This window comes from Epinephelus moara, chromosome 20, assembly GCF_006386435.1.
Source record: "Epinephelus moara isolate mb chromosome 20, YSFRI_EMoa_1.0, whole genome shotgun sequence".
Lineage (NCBI taxonomy): Eukaryota > Metazoa > Chordata > Actinopteri > Perciformes > Serranidae > Epinephelus > Epinephelus moara.
In genome coordinates, this window is record NC_065525.1 from 10239884 (window position 1) to 10252517 (window position 12634).

Below are 12634 nucleotides of genomic sequence, written 5' to 3' on the forward strand. Positions count from 1 at the left end.
CTGGAGGATATGTTTCCCAGAAGGAGGAGTTTGCCCATGTTTCCACAGTGAAAGCATTACATGGTCAGACAATATTAACCTGATGATTCACTGCCCGACATATGAAGCCCTTGGCCTCTGGCCATCCCGATAGGAAACACACAGGTATCATAGCTTCAGTGAGAGAGAAAGCTTTGACATCACTGACTCACACTTATGTGATCTTTCTAATAACACATTTTCAGGCCTGTACTTAAACAGTTTTACAGCAAACTGACTTACTTGACTTGCAAAATTATCTTTTAAATTGACAAACATATATTTCAAAGCACAATTTGTTGGTGGTCCACAGAAGGGACTCTGCCTCATTAGGAGCTGTTGTGTATTGTGAAATGTTGTTTTCTGAAATGCCATATTTTCTTTAATGTTTTGACCCTTAGGGCCACTATACATTCAATCAAATTAGCAGTTGATTAAAAAAAAATGTTATAAGTTAAATAGAGTGAAAAATCAAAAATCAAATTTTATTAGTTTTGTATGTAATCATAAACCAAGGTGTAGGACAAGTTAAATTTTTTACCCAATGAAGGCACAAAATGAAAAGTCAGGTGATCACGACAGTTCTTACAGTTTATTCTGAGGGAAACATGAATATGTACCAAGTTTACTGGCAATATCCATCCAATAGTTTTCAAAACATTTCACTCAAAACCACACCTCATTATCACGCTACAGGAAAAGTCAGAAAATCATCAAAGTCATTAACATGTACCGTCCCAGCACCATGAAAGTCTGTACTGAGTTTCATGGCAATCCAAACTGTTTACATATGTATTTCTGTCTGGATCAAAGTGGTGGACACACCAACGTTGCACGGAGCCACACAGCTGTCTAGGTCTATAAACATCTTGCTGTTGACAAGCAGTAACACTGCACATTTTGAAAACAGATGAGGCTGAAGATATAAAGAGTTTTATTGAAAAACAGAATTATACAAAGCAAATCAGATCATTATAATTATTGTAATGATAGTGTTCTCATGAAACGACACATACGCGATTCCTCAGGCTTTTCCACAAACATTCAGCAGAGGTTTTGTGTCTGCCTGTGTATGTGTGTGTGTGCTATGGTCCCAGCTGGCTCCCACTGTGCAGCTGGTTTCCATTTAGGCTTCATTTGTTGTTCCTCCAGGGAACAGATAATGCGCCTGTCCATTTGTGCCTCTATCCAGCACAAGGAAGTGAGGAACATCTCTGCTAGCGATTCACAGTGAGATCACAGAAAGTCTCAACTGTCTTTCCACTCACAGAGTGAACACAGCCATCACCAGTCCTGGCTGTCCCCACAGTCTGATGTGAGTCAGTATATTAGATTTTCACAGTTGTTAAAACACTAAACCTCATTCTCTGAACCAAATGCTCAGTGCGCTAAACCCATTTATGGAATCATTCACTCTCTTGGCAAAACTCTGACCACATTTCTTACTGGCTGAAACACATTTTGCACTGTGATGAACTTGTGTTGCAAAATGGTAAACACAACTAAAACACAGCTAGTTGTACTTAAAATTGTTCATGCTTGTTTCAGTATGCGCGAGTAAGTGTACTCTCTCATTGCCAGTGCTTGCAGTACAATATTATCCAACTACTGTCAAATTGCACTGTGTTGCAACTATGTGCTGTTTTGCAGTCAATCATTTACAAACCTTTTTTCAGCTCTATTTTGAGTGTTTGAATTGGATCCCACAGAGAAGCCACATGAATACATTTTTTCTGGGTGAAGCTAGGTTCAATGTGAACAGGAGAAGAAGGAGAGGCAGAAACATAACTGGCTAATGTGCCATTGTGGAGGAGTCCGGCCAGTGTGGTGGCAACTTGACCCTTTGTGCAGCCATATGTAACCATGGGTTTCTCCACCTTCACTGGCATATCTTGGTGATCTTCAGGATGTCGATGGTCATCCCGTCTACGCCATGGTTTAGGCTAATGTCAGCTTTCACAATGCTGTCCAGATATGTAAGTGGTTCTACATCAACCAGCCATTCATAAATGTTTGCCTTGCAGCCAACTCCCCTTTCTTCAACACAGTAGAGGAGTTTTTCTCCGTATGGCAATGCAAGGACTACGACCAAAACCCCTATACCAGGGATAATCTTCTACAGGCAATGGACTTGGCCTGTGGTGACACCGTTGTTGAGTCTTGTCAAAACTGGATCCGGCACACTGAAGGGGTTTTCCCCCATTTCCTGGCAAGGGAGAATGTTGCCTGTGATGTAGACGAAGTCCTTTGGCCTGACCCAGCACAAACAGGTGAGTCTAAGGCAGAATGAATCCCTCATACTTGTAGTACTTGCAGTATACAATATGTTCTGTATTAAGCTGTCAATATACATTCTAAAACAGCAAAATGTGTTTATTATAAACAATAAAAAGTTTTTTTTTCTTTAGCCACATGCCCTGACCATTGTGTTGATGTAGTGTGTATTGACTGCTCAGTAGTAATTATACTGAATTGCTGTGTGCATGACCTGAAAACATTTTTGATTTTGAGCACAGATCAAATGGCTTTGTGGGGAAAAAATGATTTTGATGGAGGAGTCAGGTTTTGCAGATGTAGTTTGAAGATTTGGTTTTGTGTTTAAAGTTTTGATAAAGGATGGAAGGCTTCAAGAATTGTATCTTACCAAATGTGAAAAACTGTGCCAATGTCTCAGAAACACAGATGCATTTACGCTCAGCTAGGGTTAAACCAGCTAACCACATGTCTTCATGTTGTCCTTGTGGATCCTGTTGTGTCTCTGTGTAAACAACTGGAACACAATACATTCTCAAGATTACACATTCAAAAGTCTTATCACAATCTTCTTTGCAAATCAAGGCCTGGCTGCACGATTGTTCACAATCACTGTATGAACACACAGATGGGCTTGGATGGGAAAAGCCTAAATTCTCTTTGGGCTTCCTGACTGAAAAATCTGAAGCACTTTAGGCCTTTGCCAATTCATTTCCCCAAAGATAATCTGCCAGCTTGGATAAAGTCTCATGACTCAACTGCGCTTTTGAACACATCACAAGCTTTTCAAGTCAGCCACAGATCCTACTTTATAAGCATTTTATCCTCGCTAGGGCTCTTGCAGATCTCACTTGGTCCTGCAGGGAGTCACTAGTGCGTGACAAACACCTGCTTCTCACCATAGTCTGTCTCTTCTCCCCCCATTTCTCCCACCTTATCCTTCCACTTAAAGGGCCAGGATGTCGGGCTGGTCCTGTTGTGACAGGTCAGTTTGGGGTCATGCAGGAGGTTCCACATAAGCCAGATCTGAGGAACACTGAGGCTGTGAACAACCATGAGTTCCCTGTAAAAACAGGGATCAAACGTCTGAAGGTGGGGCGCTGCAGACGGTCGGGGAATTCCGAAGGTCCGAAAGCCCTGGTGGCGTGATGGTTTGACACCAATCAGCTGGAGGCACATTCCCAGAAAGACATCATCAATGGGGAACAGCTCCACCTGGAATTTAAAAAAATAAAAAAAAACATTGTAGATCAAAGAATTATAAAAATAGACACCTAAATATCAGACTGGTCCAAATTTGAAGTACCTGTTGACAGGCAGAGCTAAGTCTCCGAGCTGTATGTCCCGACATGACAAACCCTCCTCCTCCAGCGTAATTTGGGTACAGACCCCCTCCATAAACAAACTCTGGCACATAGTATTTGGAACTGCGCCGGCGAATGGGTTTAGCATGGATAATAATATCGCCAACAAACAGATCCTTGTCTGGTTTCTGGCCTTGTAGCATCTCCAATATATTCTCCACATTAACATACACATCAGCATCACCCTTGAAGATGAATCTGTATAAGAAGAGATAATCGCAAAAGCATCAGACATGACTCACAAAAGGCTGAGAATCAGATCACACCCTGATTTAGGCTTATAAACACTGACTTGACATGAGGACAGCTGCTGTTAACCCATTCCAGAAAGTGTGTCTCCTTTAGCGTCAGGTTGAAGAAGGTGTCTTCAAAGTCCCAGAGCAGGATGTCCCTAAAGGTTTGACTCTCGTAGGTCAGGAGCCGATCCCACAGAGGCAGAGCAGTCCGATTCCTGGGAACCCCCAGCAGGAAAACAGTGCGGATGGACACACCATTTTGGAAAAGTCCCTCTTTACCCCAGGTCCGACGTACCACCTAAAAAGAATTTAGTGCAGAGAGAAAGATTTTTTTTTTTTTTTGTTGAAAAATAAATTGAAATTAAATTGAAATTAAATAAATTGCCCACAATTAAATATAATGTTAAATTTGTATTAACTATTTGTTTCACCAACATCAGGGGAATGAGATAGCAAACAATAACTTATTTACTGTGTAAAGAAAATTAAAAGCCGAGTCCCAATTAAACACAGAGTCCCGTTTACAAGCCGAATGTGGCTACACATTTAGACAAACAAATGCTGGTCTCAATTAGATGCCAGGTCTGGTTGCCAAGCAGTTCATTTTTATAGAAGTTCTTCGGATGTATAAAACCTCTTAAAGCCCACCAGGTTGTTGGCTACCCATCTGAGCTAATGTTAGATAGCTGTTTTTTTCCCACTGTATTCTAAACTTTTGTCAATATGGACACATCGTTACCTTGGTAAACGTTGGATTTTCCAAAAGTCAATTGTTAGTTTGTTTGGTTTACTGAAAACATGAGCACCAAAGAATACAGTTATTGATTTTGATTTACCAGCATGGTAAATAAGTGAAACAAAAAAAAGTGTTGTCTTGGTATGCCAAGTATCGTAACACGAGTTTTGTAATTCTCCCTCTTGACGCGCTGTCGGTCAGAGCAAGATCAAATGAATGATTCATAATTGATATGTTATTCAAAGTCTTATTTTAGAGAGGTAATATTAATAATGGTTTAATAAACAATTTGATTATATTTCCCATCTTTGCTGAGCAAGAGTTTTGTTTGAAAGGTATTAAAGGCCCGACCCATACAGACGCCTTCCTGTTGAGTTCAGTGACTGACGCAAATAAAAGCCCAGGCTATTAATTGAAGTTTTACTGTACATACAGGTCTGTCATGATAATTATGTAATTACTTTAATCGTATAATATATGGACTTGACCAGAGTTGGGTAAAGGTTACTTTAAAAGTAATCAAAGTGCTTTACTGCATTACTTTTTTTTAAAGTAACCAGTTACTTTACTGCGTTACTCCCTGAGTAAAGTAACTCAATTACTTTAAAAGTACTTCCAACGTTACTCCCTGAGAAAAGTAACTCAAGCACTTTTAAATTACTTTTGAGTATTCTACATTTCCTATTGGGCAATGGACCACAGGGCGCTAAGCCTACATTTTTTTTGTCTCCAAAATTAAAGTTATGGACCACTTGCCCTTCACTGAGATCCAATTCTCCCATCACAGCCGTCACTTTGACCAGTAGAAACACAGAACGATCTGCTGCCGTAGACAACTGTATGACAACAACACCCCAGCGTTTTTAATATTTCCTCTAGGGATGTTACCACACAGAGTAAAAGGGGGAAATGATGGTGTGAAACAGCAGAGGCACTTTGTTAACCCGCTGAGTTAACGTTACTGTCATTAGCATCAAGCTAGCAAACAATGTTACATCCTCACGGTCGGACATAAAGTAATAACATTAACAAATAGCGGCGGGGCTTTTATTAACCACAACTGCAGAGGCTCCCAGCTTCATTTGAAACAAACTACATTATAGACGGTCCTTTATTTATTAATCCCTCTGTGTGTTTATATATTTACTTTTTATCCGCTCCCTTGTCTTTGTAAAGTTAACATATCGCATCGTCATTTCAAACTCAACACTTGTTTGAAATTAAAAGCCCCTTATAACCTCGGCTGAGAGAATCCCTCCATTTTCTAAATAGGCTTTTATTCTGAAACATTTGTAGGAACTTGGTTGTGGAAGATACAGTAGCTTGAATTTTTATGTACGGTGCTTCAAATGAAGCTCCTGCCACCTGCTGGCGCTTTTAGGTGACTACAACAACATGTCGGCTGGCACATGAACAGACACAGTGACTGAAATAATAGTAAAAGTAATAAAAATAGGACAAGAATAACCTGATGACATCACACACGTCATGAAAGACAACCGGGGATAATTGGTGAGTACCATCGTGTAGTGTGTCATGTCTGTTGGCCAAGTCGCGGCACGATTTTATGACTCCACAATCGTGTAATGTGACATAGCGACTTTCAGAACGGGCAGAAAAGTTGTGTAGTGTGTACCAGGCATAATACAAGTCCTGAGTCTGACCTGTCTGTCAGCGAGTCCTCCTCCACCTTTTTTTAGACTCCACCGTAGACAACGGCAACATTTCTTCTACCACGTAGCTAACTTAGCCACAAGCTTCATTACTTCTTTCAGACTGATAGGTTTAACGTTATCTCCGTTATTAGAACCAAAAGACAGTCGTTGCTGTTTCGGAGCTGAAGGACCAGCGTTCTAAAAGTAACGGAAGTAACTGATGTCTTGTTTGAAAATGTACTCAAGTATCTGATAACTCAAACAGCAAACTAACGCGTTAGATTACCTGTTACTGCAAAAAGTAATCAAAGTATACCCAACTCTGGATATGAACTCAATAATTTTGCTGACCTCGATATTGTGTTTGTTTAAATAACATGCCACTTGCATTTTAGCCAACATGACGCCAGAATAAACAGCAGGATTTCCCCAGCCAGTATAAGACTTGGGTGCTAGCCTACGATTCTCCGGTTTAAAAACACTTCAAAGATGACACAGTGTAGCTTTAAAACTCTTTAAAAATAAGGTACTTTTTCATTTTCCAATTCCAATGTCTGAAATACTCTTAAGAATGAAAACGTAGTTGCTCTTTCTCCATCATATCAATAATATTGTTTATCGCAATTATTTCTGGGACAATATACCGTCATACAAAAGTAGGCTAGTTATTGTGGCATGCTTATTTACATATCGAGCAGACACAAAGCAATGTCAGCATTCATTTGGAGACATGTTTATGTCCATCTGACAAATTTACTGTCCGTCAAATATTTACTTCCTTTTTAGATCCACTTTTGGTCTCCACCAACTCCTAAAGGAAGCATCTGGCACTTTAGCTGCTAAATGCTCCACTGTGTTCACAGGCTACTTGTTAACTCTGTCCCACTTGTGCTCAGTGCAACTGAGCATTGAACTTTAAATGCTCACTATTCATATTATCTCCCCTCAAATAAAGCCTAATTTATGCATTGATTTACAGCAATTTTCTTTCTTTCTTTCTTTCTTTCTTTTTTTTTTTTTAAATAAAAGTGACACATAATTTTCTGGCAAAGGCCTACATACAACATGGCATATTTTACCTGACGTTTATCAAAATCTGCAGGGATGGATTTCACTGCAATGAGCATGTAGGGAGCAGTAGTAGACCCTTCACTTCCTCCTCCTCCTCCACCTCCTTCTTCTTCTGCTCCTCCAGTGTTACATTTATCTGGCTGGTCGATGAGCAGCTTGAAGTTTCTGTTGTCCTTTTCTCTCAGATAGCCCTCAAAGTCAAATGGTGGCATCGTGGGCAGCTGCTTGCCAGCTGCCTTAGTCGGCACAGCATTTTTCCGTCGCGACTTGGGTTTCCCCTTTGATTTGACCTGAGGTTTGGACTTGGACTGAGGAGGTTTGGACTTGGACTGAGGAGGTTTGGACTTGGACTGGACCTTGCAGGAAGGAAGCTGTGGCACTGAAGGACTGGGTGGGATTTTCTATTTAGGAGAAATGATGTGAGACAGATGACATTTATTATAGTAAGAAAATGTCATCTTAATTAACATATAATAAAGTTTTATGTGCAAAAGTAGCATGAAAGCTGAAATGACACTACAAAATAATCTTACAGATACCATCATAATATCTGTTTGTACTGCTTCATGCTTTAAAAAATGTGTTGGACCCTTTGTTGGTCAGTGCAGAAGGACATTCATGCATACATAAATACAAACACACTGTGTGTACATACACTGATGCACTTGAATATTCATAAAGTGTATACAGCTCAGTGCTTGGTTATGAGTTTTATCTCAGTAGTAGACAATATGTGAAACTGTCTCCGCACTCAATGCTGTCTCCCTGTGAGCACAAAGAGTATCACGTCCTTATGGCGACTTCCCTATTCTTATAATTGAGGATGAGTCTAACAAATGATGACCTTCTTGCAGCAACTTCAAATCAGCAAAGCACACTCAGTCCTCGTCCTCACCGCCTTCACCTGCGACTGCAACTGTTTTTTTTCTGACAGCAATCAACTTTTGCAAGACTCTTCACTTACTCTGTCTGCCTGTTTGGTGCTGGGCTGGCAGTGCACACTGGCTATATCAGAGCTTGTTCACTGAACACAACTGCCTGCTGCTGCTGCTGCTGCTGGACATGACACTGATGAGAGCAATGACACTGACCCAAACATTAAAGCTGCTGACTGTAAAACCTAAACAATGAGCTGGGAGATGCTAGAAACCTCTGCAGAGCTAAAGGGAACTGCAGCGTTGGTAATAAATCTCTATGGGTCTGTCGCTACAAGCACCGCCTTTCACACAGCACAGCCTTTTGATGCATGTAATCATGCAGCTTTATTTTTTAATGCTCCCTTAATACATTCTGAAATAAGCTTGTTTTGAGTGTTGAGCATATAAAAGTCTATTGCTCTTTGAAAGCGTGTATGTGCATTATTATGCTATTATTATGCTACGCTATCAGTGGCGTAATAGTTTCAAAATGACAATAATACTGTTTATCCCAGTTTTTTCTGGGACAAGATAGCGTACAACAAAGTAGTTATTGTGACAGGGCTATTATGATGATAACTTGATTCTGATACATGCAAACAAGCTGGGGATGTATAATATATATATATATAAAAAAAAAAATTATCTTTATCCCGTTATCAACATGCACAATATAAGTATCACAAAGACTGCTTGAACTGCGATAAATAGTATATTTACATGTCCCATGCAAATCGTGTTGAAACCGTGGCATTGAGTGACTTTAGGCCATCTAGTTTTGAAAGTGTTTCTCCGCTGAGAGTGAAGCTTGTTTTGGATGTTGTCATCATACTGTCCATGATGTGTTGGTATAATTGTTCTGTTGCTCTGCACAGATCTGACACTTGTCTGCACGCCCATCTGTTCTCATCCCCGGCTCTTTGAAGCTCAGTGTGCTGCTGTTTCCCGGTAAAGGTTGCAGGGCAGCACTCAGGTCCTGAGTGGACCGCCAGGACACAATAACCTTTTATTTTAAGGTTCATAAAATACACCCAAATTCACTAATCTGTAGGATGTCGCTGCAGACATTCCTGTTGTCTTACGTTGCAACGTCAGCTGCAATAGCAGATGCTGTATTCACTCATGTCAGTGACTATGGGGCTTTACCATTCAGGGGATGTGCCACGTTTTTTTTCCCTTGATAATGCTAAATTGTGATGATGTGACTGTGCTACTGGATCTGATGATGTTTTAAAGTTTACAGAACGTGCCCTGTTGAAGAAATATTGTCAGCCATCTTGCGCAAGACCAGTTATGTTGTTGTTATTTCCTGTTTTGTTCATAGTCTGACTAAGTAAAAAGGTCTTCTAAGAATGACAGAGATAAAGCATATTTCTCAAAATGTTGAGCCATTAAATGTATAGAGTAACTTATTTAAATTACCCATAGAAAGTCTAGGGCTAATCCATAAAATAACCACCTGTGGGTCCCGGGGGACTCACTACATTGAAAAGCTATCAAATTCATTGCATTTTCTTTCTTTTTTTTAAAAAATTCAGTGTGCATTGGCTATTCATTGTCTGGGGTCTGTGTTAGCAGTGCAAACCTAGAGCAGAAAAAACATTTAAACTGTTCACTTCAAAATTTGCTCATTTATCGCCCATCATATCATCATCTCTATATTCAACAACGTCATTGCATATCGCACTCCTGATATCATACACACATTCATAACTTGAATCAGATCGGGTCATACCCCTGAAGACTCCTGGCCTACTTTGGCCCTGCTGGCACCCAGCAAGGTCCTGCTAGAGCTGGTAGAGCCATGGACTTCCAGCTTCCACATAGGCTTGTCCCACCCAGAGGAGATCACCACCTGGAAACATGGGTGGTGGACACGTGATTTTAAAGACTAGGTACGTTTCGATAGGGAGAAGGTTGTATTGTCTAGTTAAAAATTTTACAAAAATCTTGATCTGCTTTTTAATATGCTGTGATAGGTTCCATCCTCACCTGGCGGGCATAGAGCAGCAGACAGAACAGCGCCAGCAGCAGCATTGTGCACATCACATCTCCCTTCACATGGAGGATCCTCCTCAGTGTCACCATCTTTCTCAGCATCTTGTGGAGACACTGACGTCAGGTAAGTATTGGACAGGAACGTAAAGGAAAGGGGCCAGTAGTGGAGACTGATACGGAGCAGATCTGGATTTGCAGGTTACTCTGCAGAATTTGATGAAGAGATGTCGTGATTTTCCTTCCTCCTATCTGCTGCATTGCTAAATATCACCTCAAACTTTACAGTTTGTCTGCAGAAACTCATATCACTGGATGCACGTCCATCGTGTCTGCCTCCATCCTCCCCTTCTTCTCAGGCACCAATGGGCGGGGACATCCTAAAGAGCAACAACAAAGAATCCATAATGATCATATTGTTACGTGTCCCTTTCTCCATCTGTTTGCTTTTCTAAGAAGGATAAACTATTCTGGAAGTCAACGCTCTGATTGTGAAACCCTCTCTCGTCTTATCCAACACTATGAACTAATCTGGCTTTGTGGCATAAATCAATTCAGCAGATTCTCCTTTAAATATGTTCCTGTGGCAAAAAGCAAATACCCACTTTAGAGGCCGATAGGTACAACCATTCACCTACTTTTTCCTCCTTTTTTAAATCAAGATGCTTACTTACTTCTTAGTAGCATGGTTGGTCATTTGGAGGTTACAAGATGTCCTGGCACCTTTGTCAAAATGTGGCTGAATAGCAAGTCTGACCAGCTGAACATGACCTCAGAGTAGTATCCATTAAATGACAAAAAATATAATGAATTCAAAATGGTCCAAGATGTTATAACTGTCTTTAGATTCCCATGGATTCTCAGTTCAGAAGGGGGAGTGTCTGCGTCTTATGTAAGTGAGTGAGGGTACCAACTCTTTCAAAGAACACTGTGTCCCAACATACATCTCATCTGCAGACATCCCTAAATAACGCCGTGTTATACTGTTTAATCACAGCTATTCGTCTCTGTCAGAGACCACAAATTCCACACATGCATGGCCAATAGCGTCACAAACCTCTCGCGCAATTTACACGAGAAGTACCAGTTCTGATCAAACATATTCTGCATGTTTCACACTACCAACAGCAACAAGCCTGCCTGGTTTTATAACCACAATAGTTATGAAATGTTCCCGGATTACTGCAAGTCATTCAAACTTACCAGACGTGACGGAGGAGGAGGTCAAACTGAAAACATCTGTGCCGTGGATGTCCGAAAACTGCAACACAAGCTGCAATCTGCGCACCGACACACGAAGCAAACTGATCTTCAAAGTTTCCAAGAACTACGATCCAATGAGAGGAGAGGAGAGCGGTCCAGATGATGTAGTCAGGAGTGTGTATGTGTGCGTTTCGGTGTGAGTGTGTCGGTGAAGAAGGTTAGAACGAGTTACCTGGCGCTGCGCCTGGAAGGGTATGGTAAGGTTGCATTCAAGTGCTGTGGGAAATATCCCAATATGCACAGTCAACGATGAAGTGTAGGGAATTATAAAGACATTGAAAATAATAATTAAATGAATGATTTTTCTTCATGTAGGGTCAGCTATTCCGGAATCAACTAGCACTGCTTGCTGTCAGTTTTAGGTTAAACGTCTTTGTAAAAAGATCAGAAAAGTGACAATAATTGTTACACACAACCAACACTGTAATTATGAGTGTGTCTCTATTTGGGAGTAATGAATACAGCTTTGAATAGTGGGAAATGCAATTCATAATAAAGACCATAATTTTGATATACATGATAAAAATGGTGTGTATTCAACAATTAGCCTGTTGGCCTTATAAACTAATCACAATACCTATTGTTATTCTTTTTTTCCCACATCAGTCTGTCAAATCCAAAGTAAGTTACTCGAATACATCAGAATGTATGAGCCAGTAGTCAGGGGAAGGAGCTAAAAAGGAGCACCTGAACGCAGCATCTTCATCCTTTAGGCTGACCACGTGACTCAAAGTGGAGCGGAGCGACTTGAAGCCAGATGCCAACACAGCAACTGGGGAGGATTGTAAAGGAAAAAAAATGGACTAATAAATAAAGCAATAGATAAAAGTATAAAGTGTGGAGTTAAAGTTATGATAATGAGTCATATCTTTTTCTAGTTTCTTCTTCCAGTCAGAGATCAGGGCCAGCGACAGAGCGATGTTTTATTTTGGATGTCCTTGGTTTTATTGTGCTGTGAGCAGACAGCATATCTAATTAAGCGTAATAGAATATTTTGATACTTTAAATATTCAGCCTCAGTCAAATGAGTTTCGGTAGTCTGCGATTATTTTTATTTTTTTTCGGACAAGTTTAAGTGCGCACACAGCAAAGCACACTCATGCAGAGACACACAGCATGAGCAGCA

General features: G+C 40.5%; 1 protein-coding gene across 1 annotated transcript; it reads right to left on the reverse strand.

Moving 5' to 3' along the window:
- Window positions 1-593: 593 nt before the first annotated feature.
- b3gnt9 (UDP-GlcNAc:betaGal beta-1,3-N-acetylglucosaminyltransferase 9) lies at window positions 594-11674 on the reverse strand. The gene is made up of 7 exons (XM_050073673.1): window positions 11449-11674; window positions 10243-10625; window positions 9986-10105; window positions 7342-7734; window positions 3928-4169; window positions 3578-3833; window positions 594-3486 (listed from the first exon to the last, which is right to left on the reverse strand). Exons 2-7 carry the CDS (start codon window positions 10348-10350, stop codon window positions 3142-3144), a joined length of 1464 nt encoding a protein of 487 aa, XP_049929630.1. The 5' UTR covers window positions 10351-10625; window positions 11449-11674; the 3' UTR covers window positions 594-3141.
- Between the last annotated feature and the right edge of the window lie 960 nt (window positions 11675-12634).

Excerpts from the sequence above, each read along its gene's own strand:
- b3gnt9 (XM_050073673.1), bottom strand. The coding sequence starts at position 10,350 with ATGCTGAGAAAGATGGTGACACTGAGGAGGATCCTCCATGTGAAGGGA. Across the intron at positions 7,735-9,985 it reads TAGGCCAGGAGTCTTCAGGG|AAAATCCCACCCAGTCCTTC; the intron begins GTATGACCCGAT and ends TCTCCTAAATAG. Across the intron at positions 3,834-3,927 it reads AGCAGCTGTCCTCATGTCAA|ATTCATCTTCAAGGGTGATG; the intron begins GTCAGTGTTTAT and ends CTTCTTATACAG.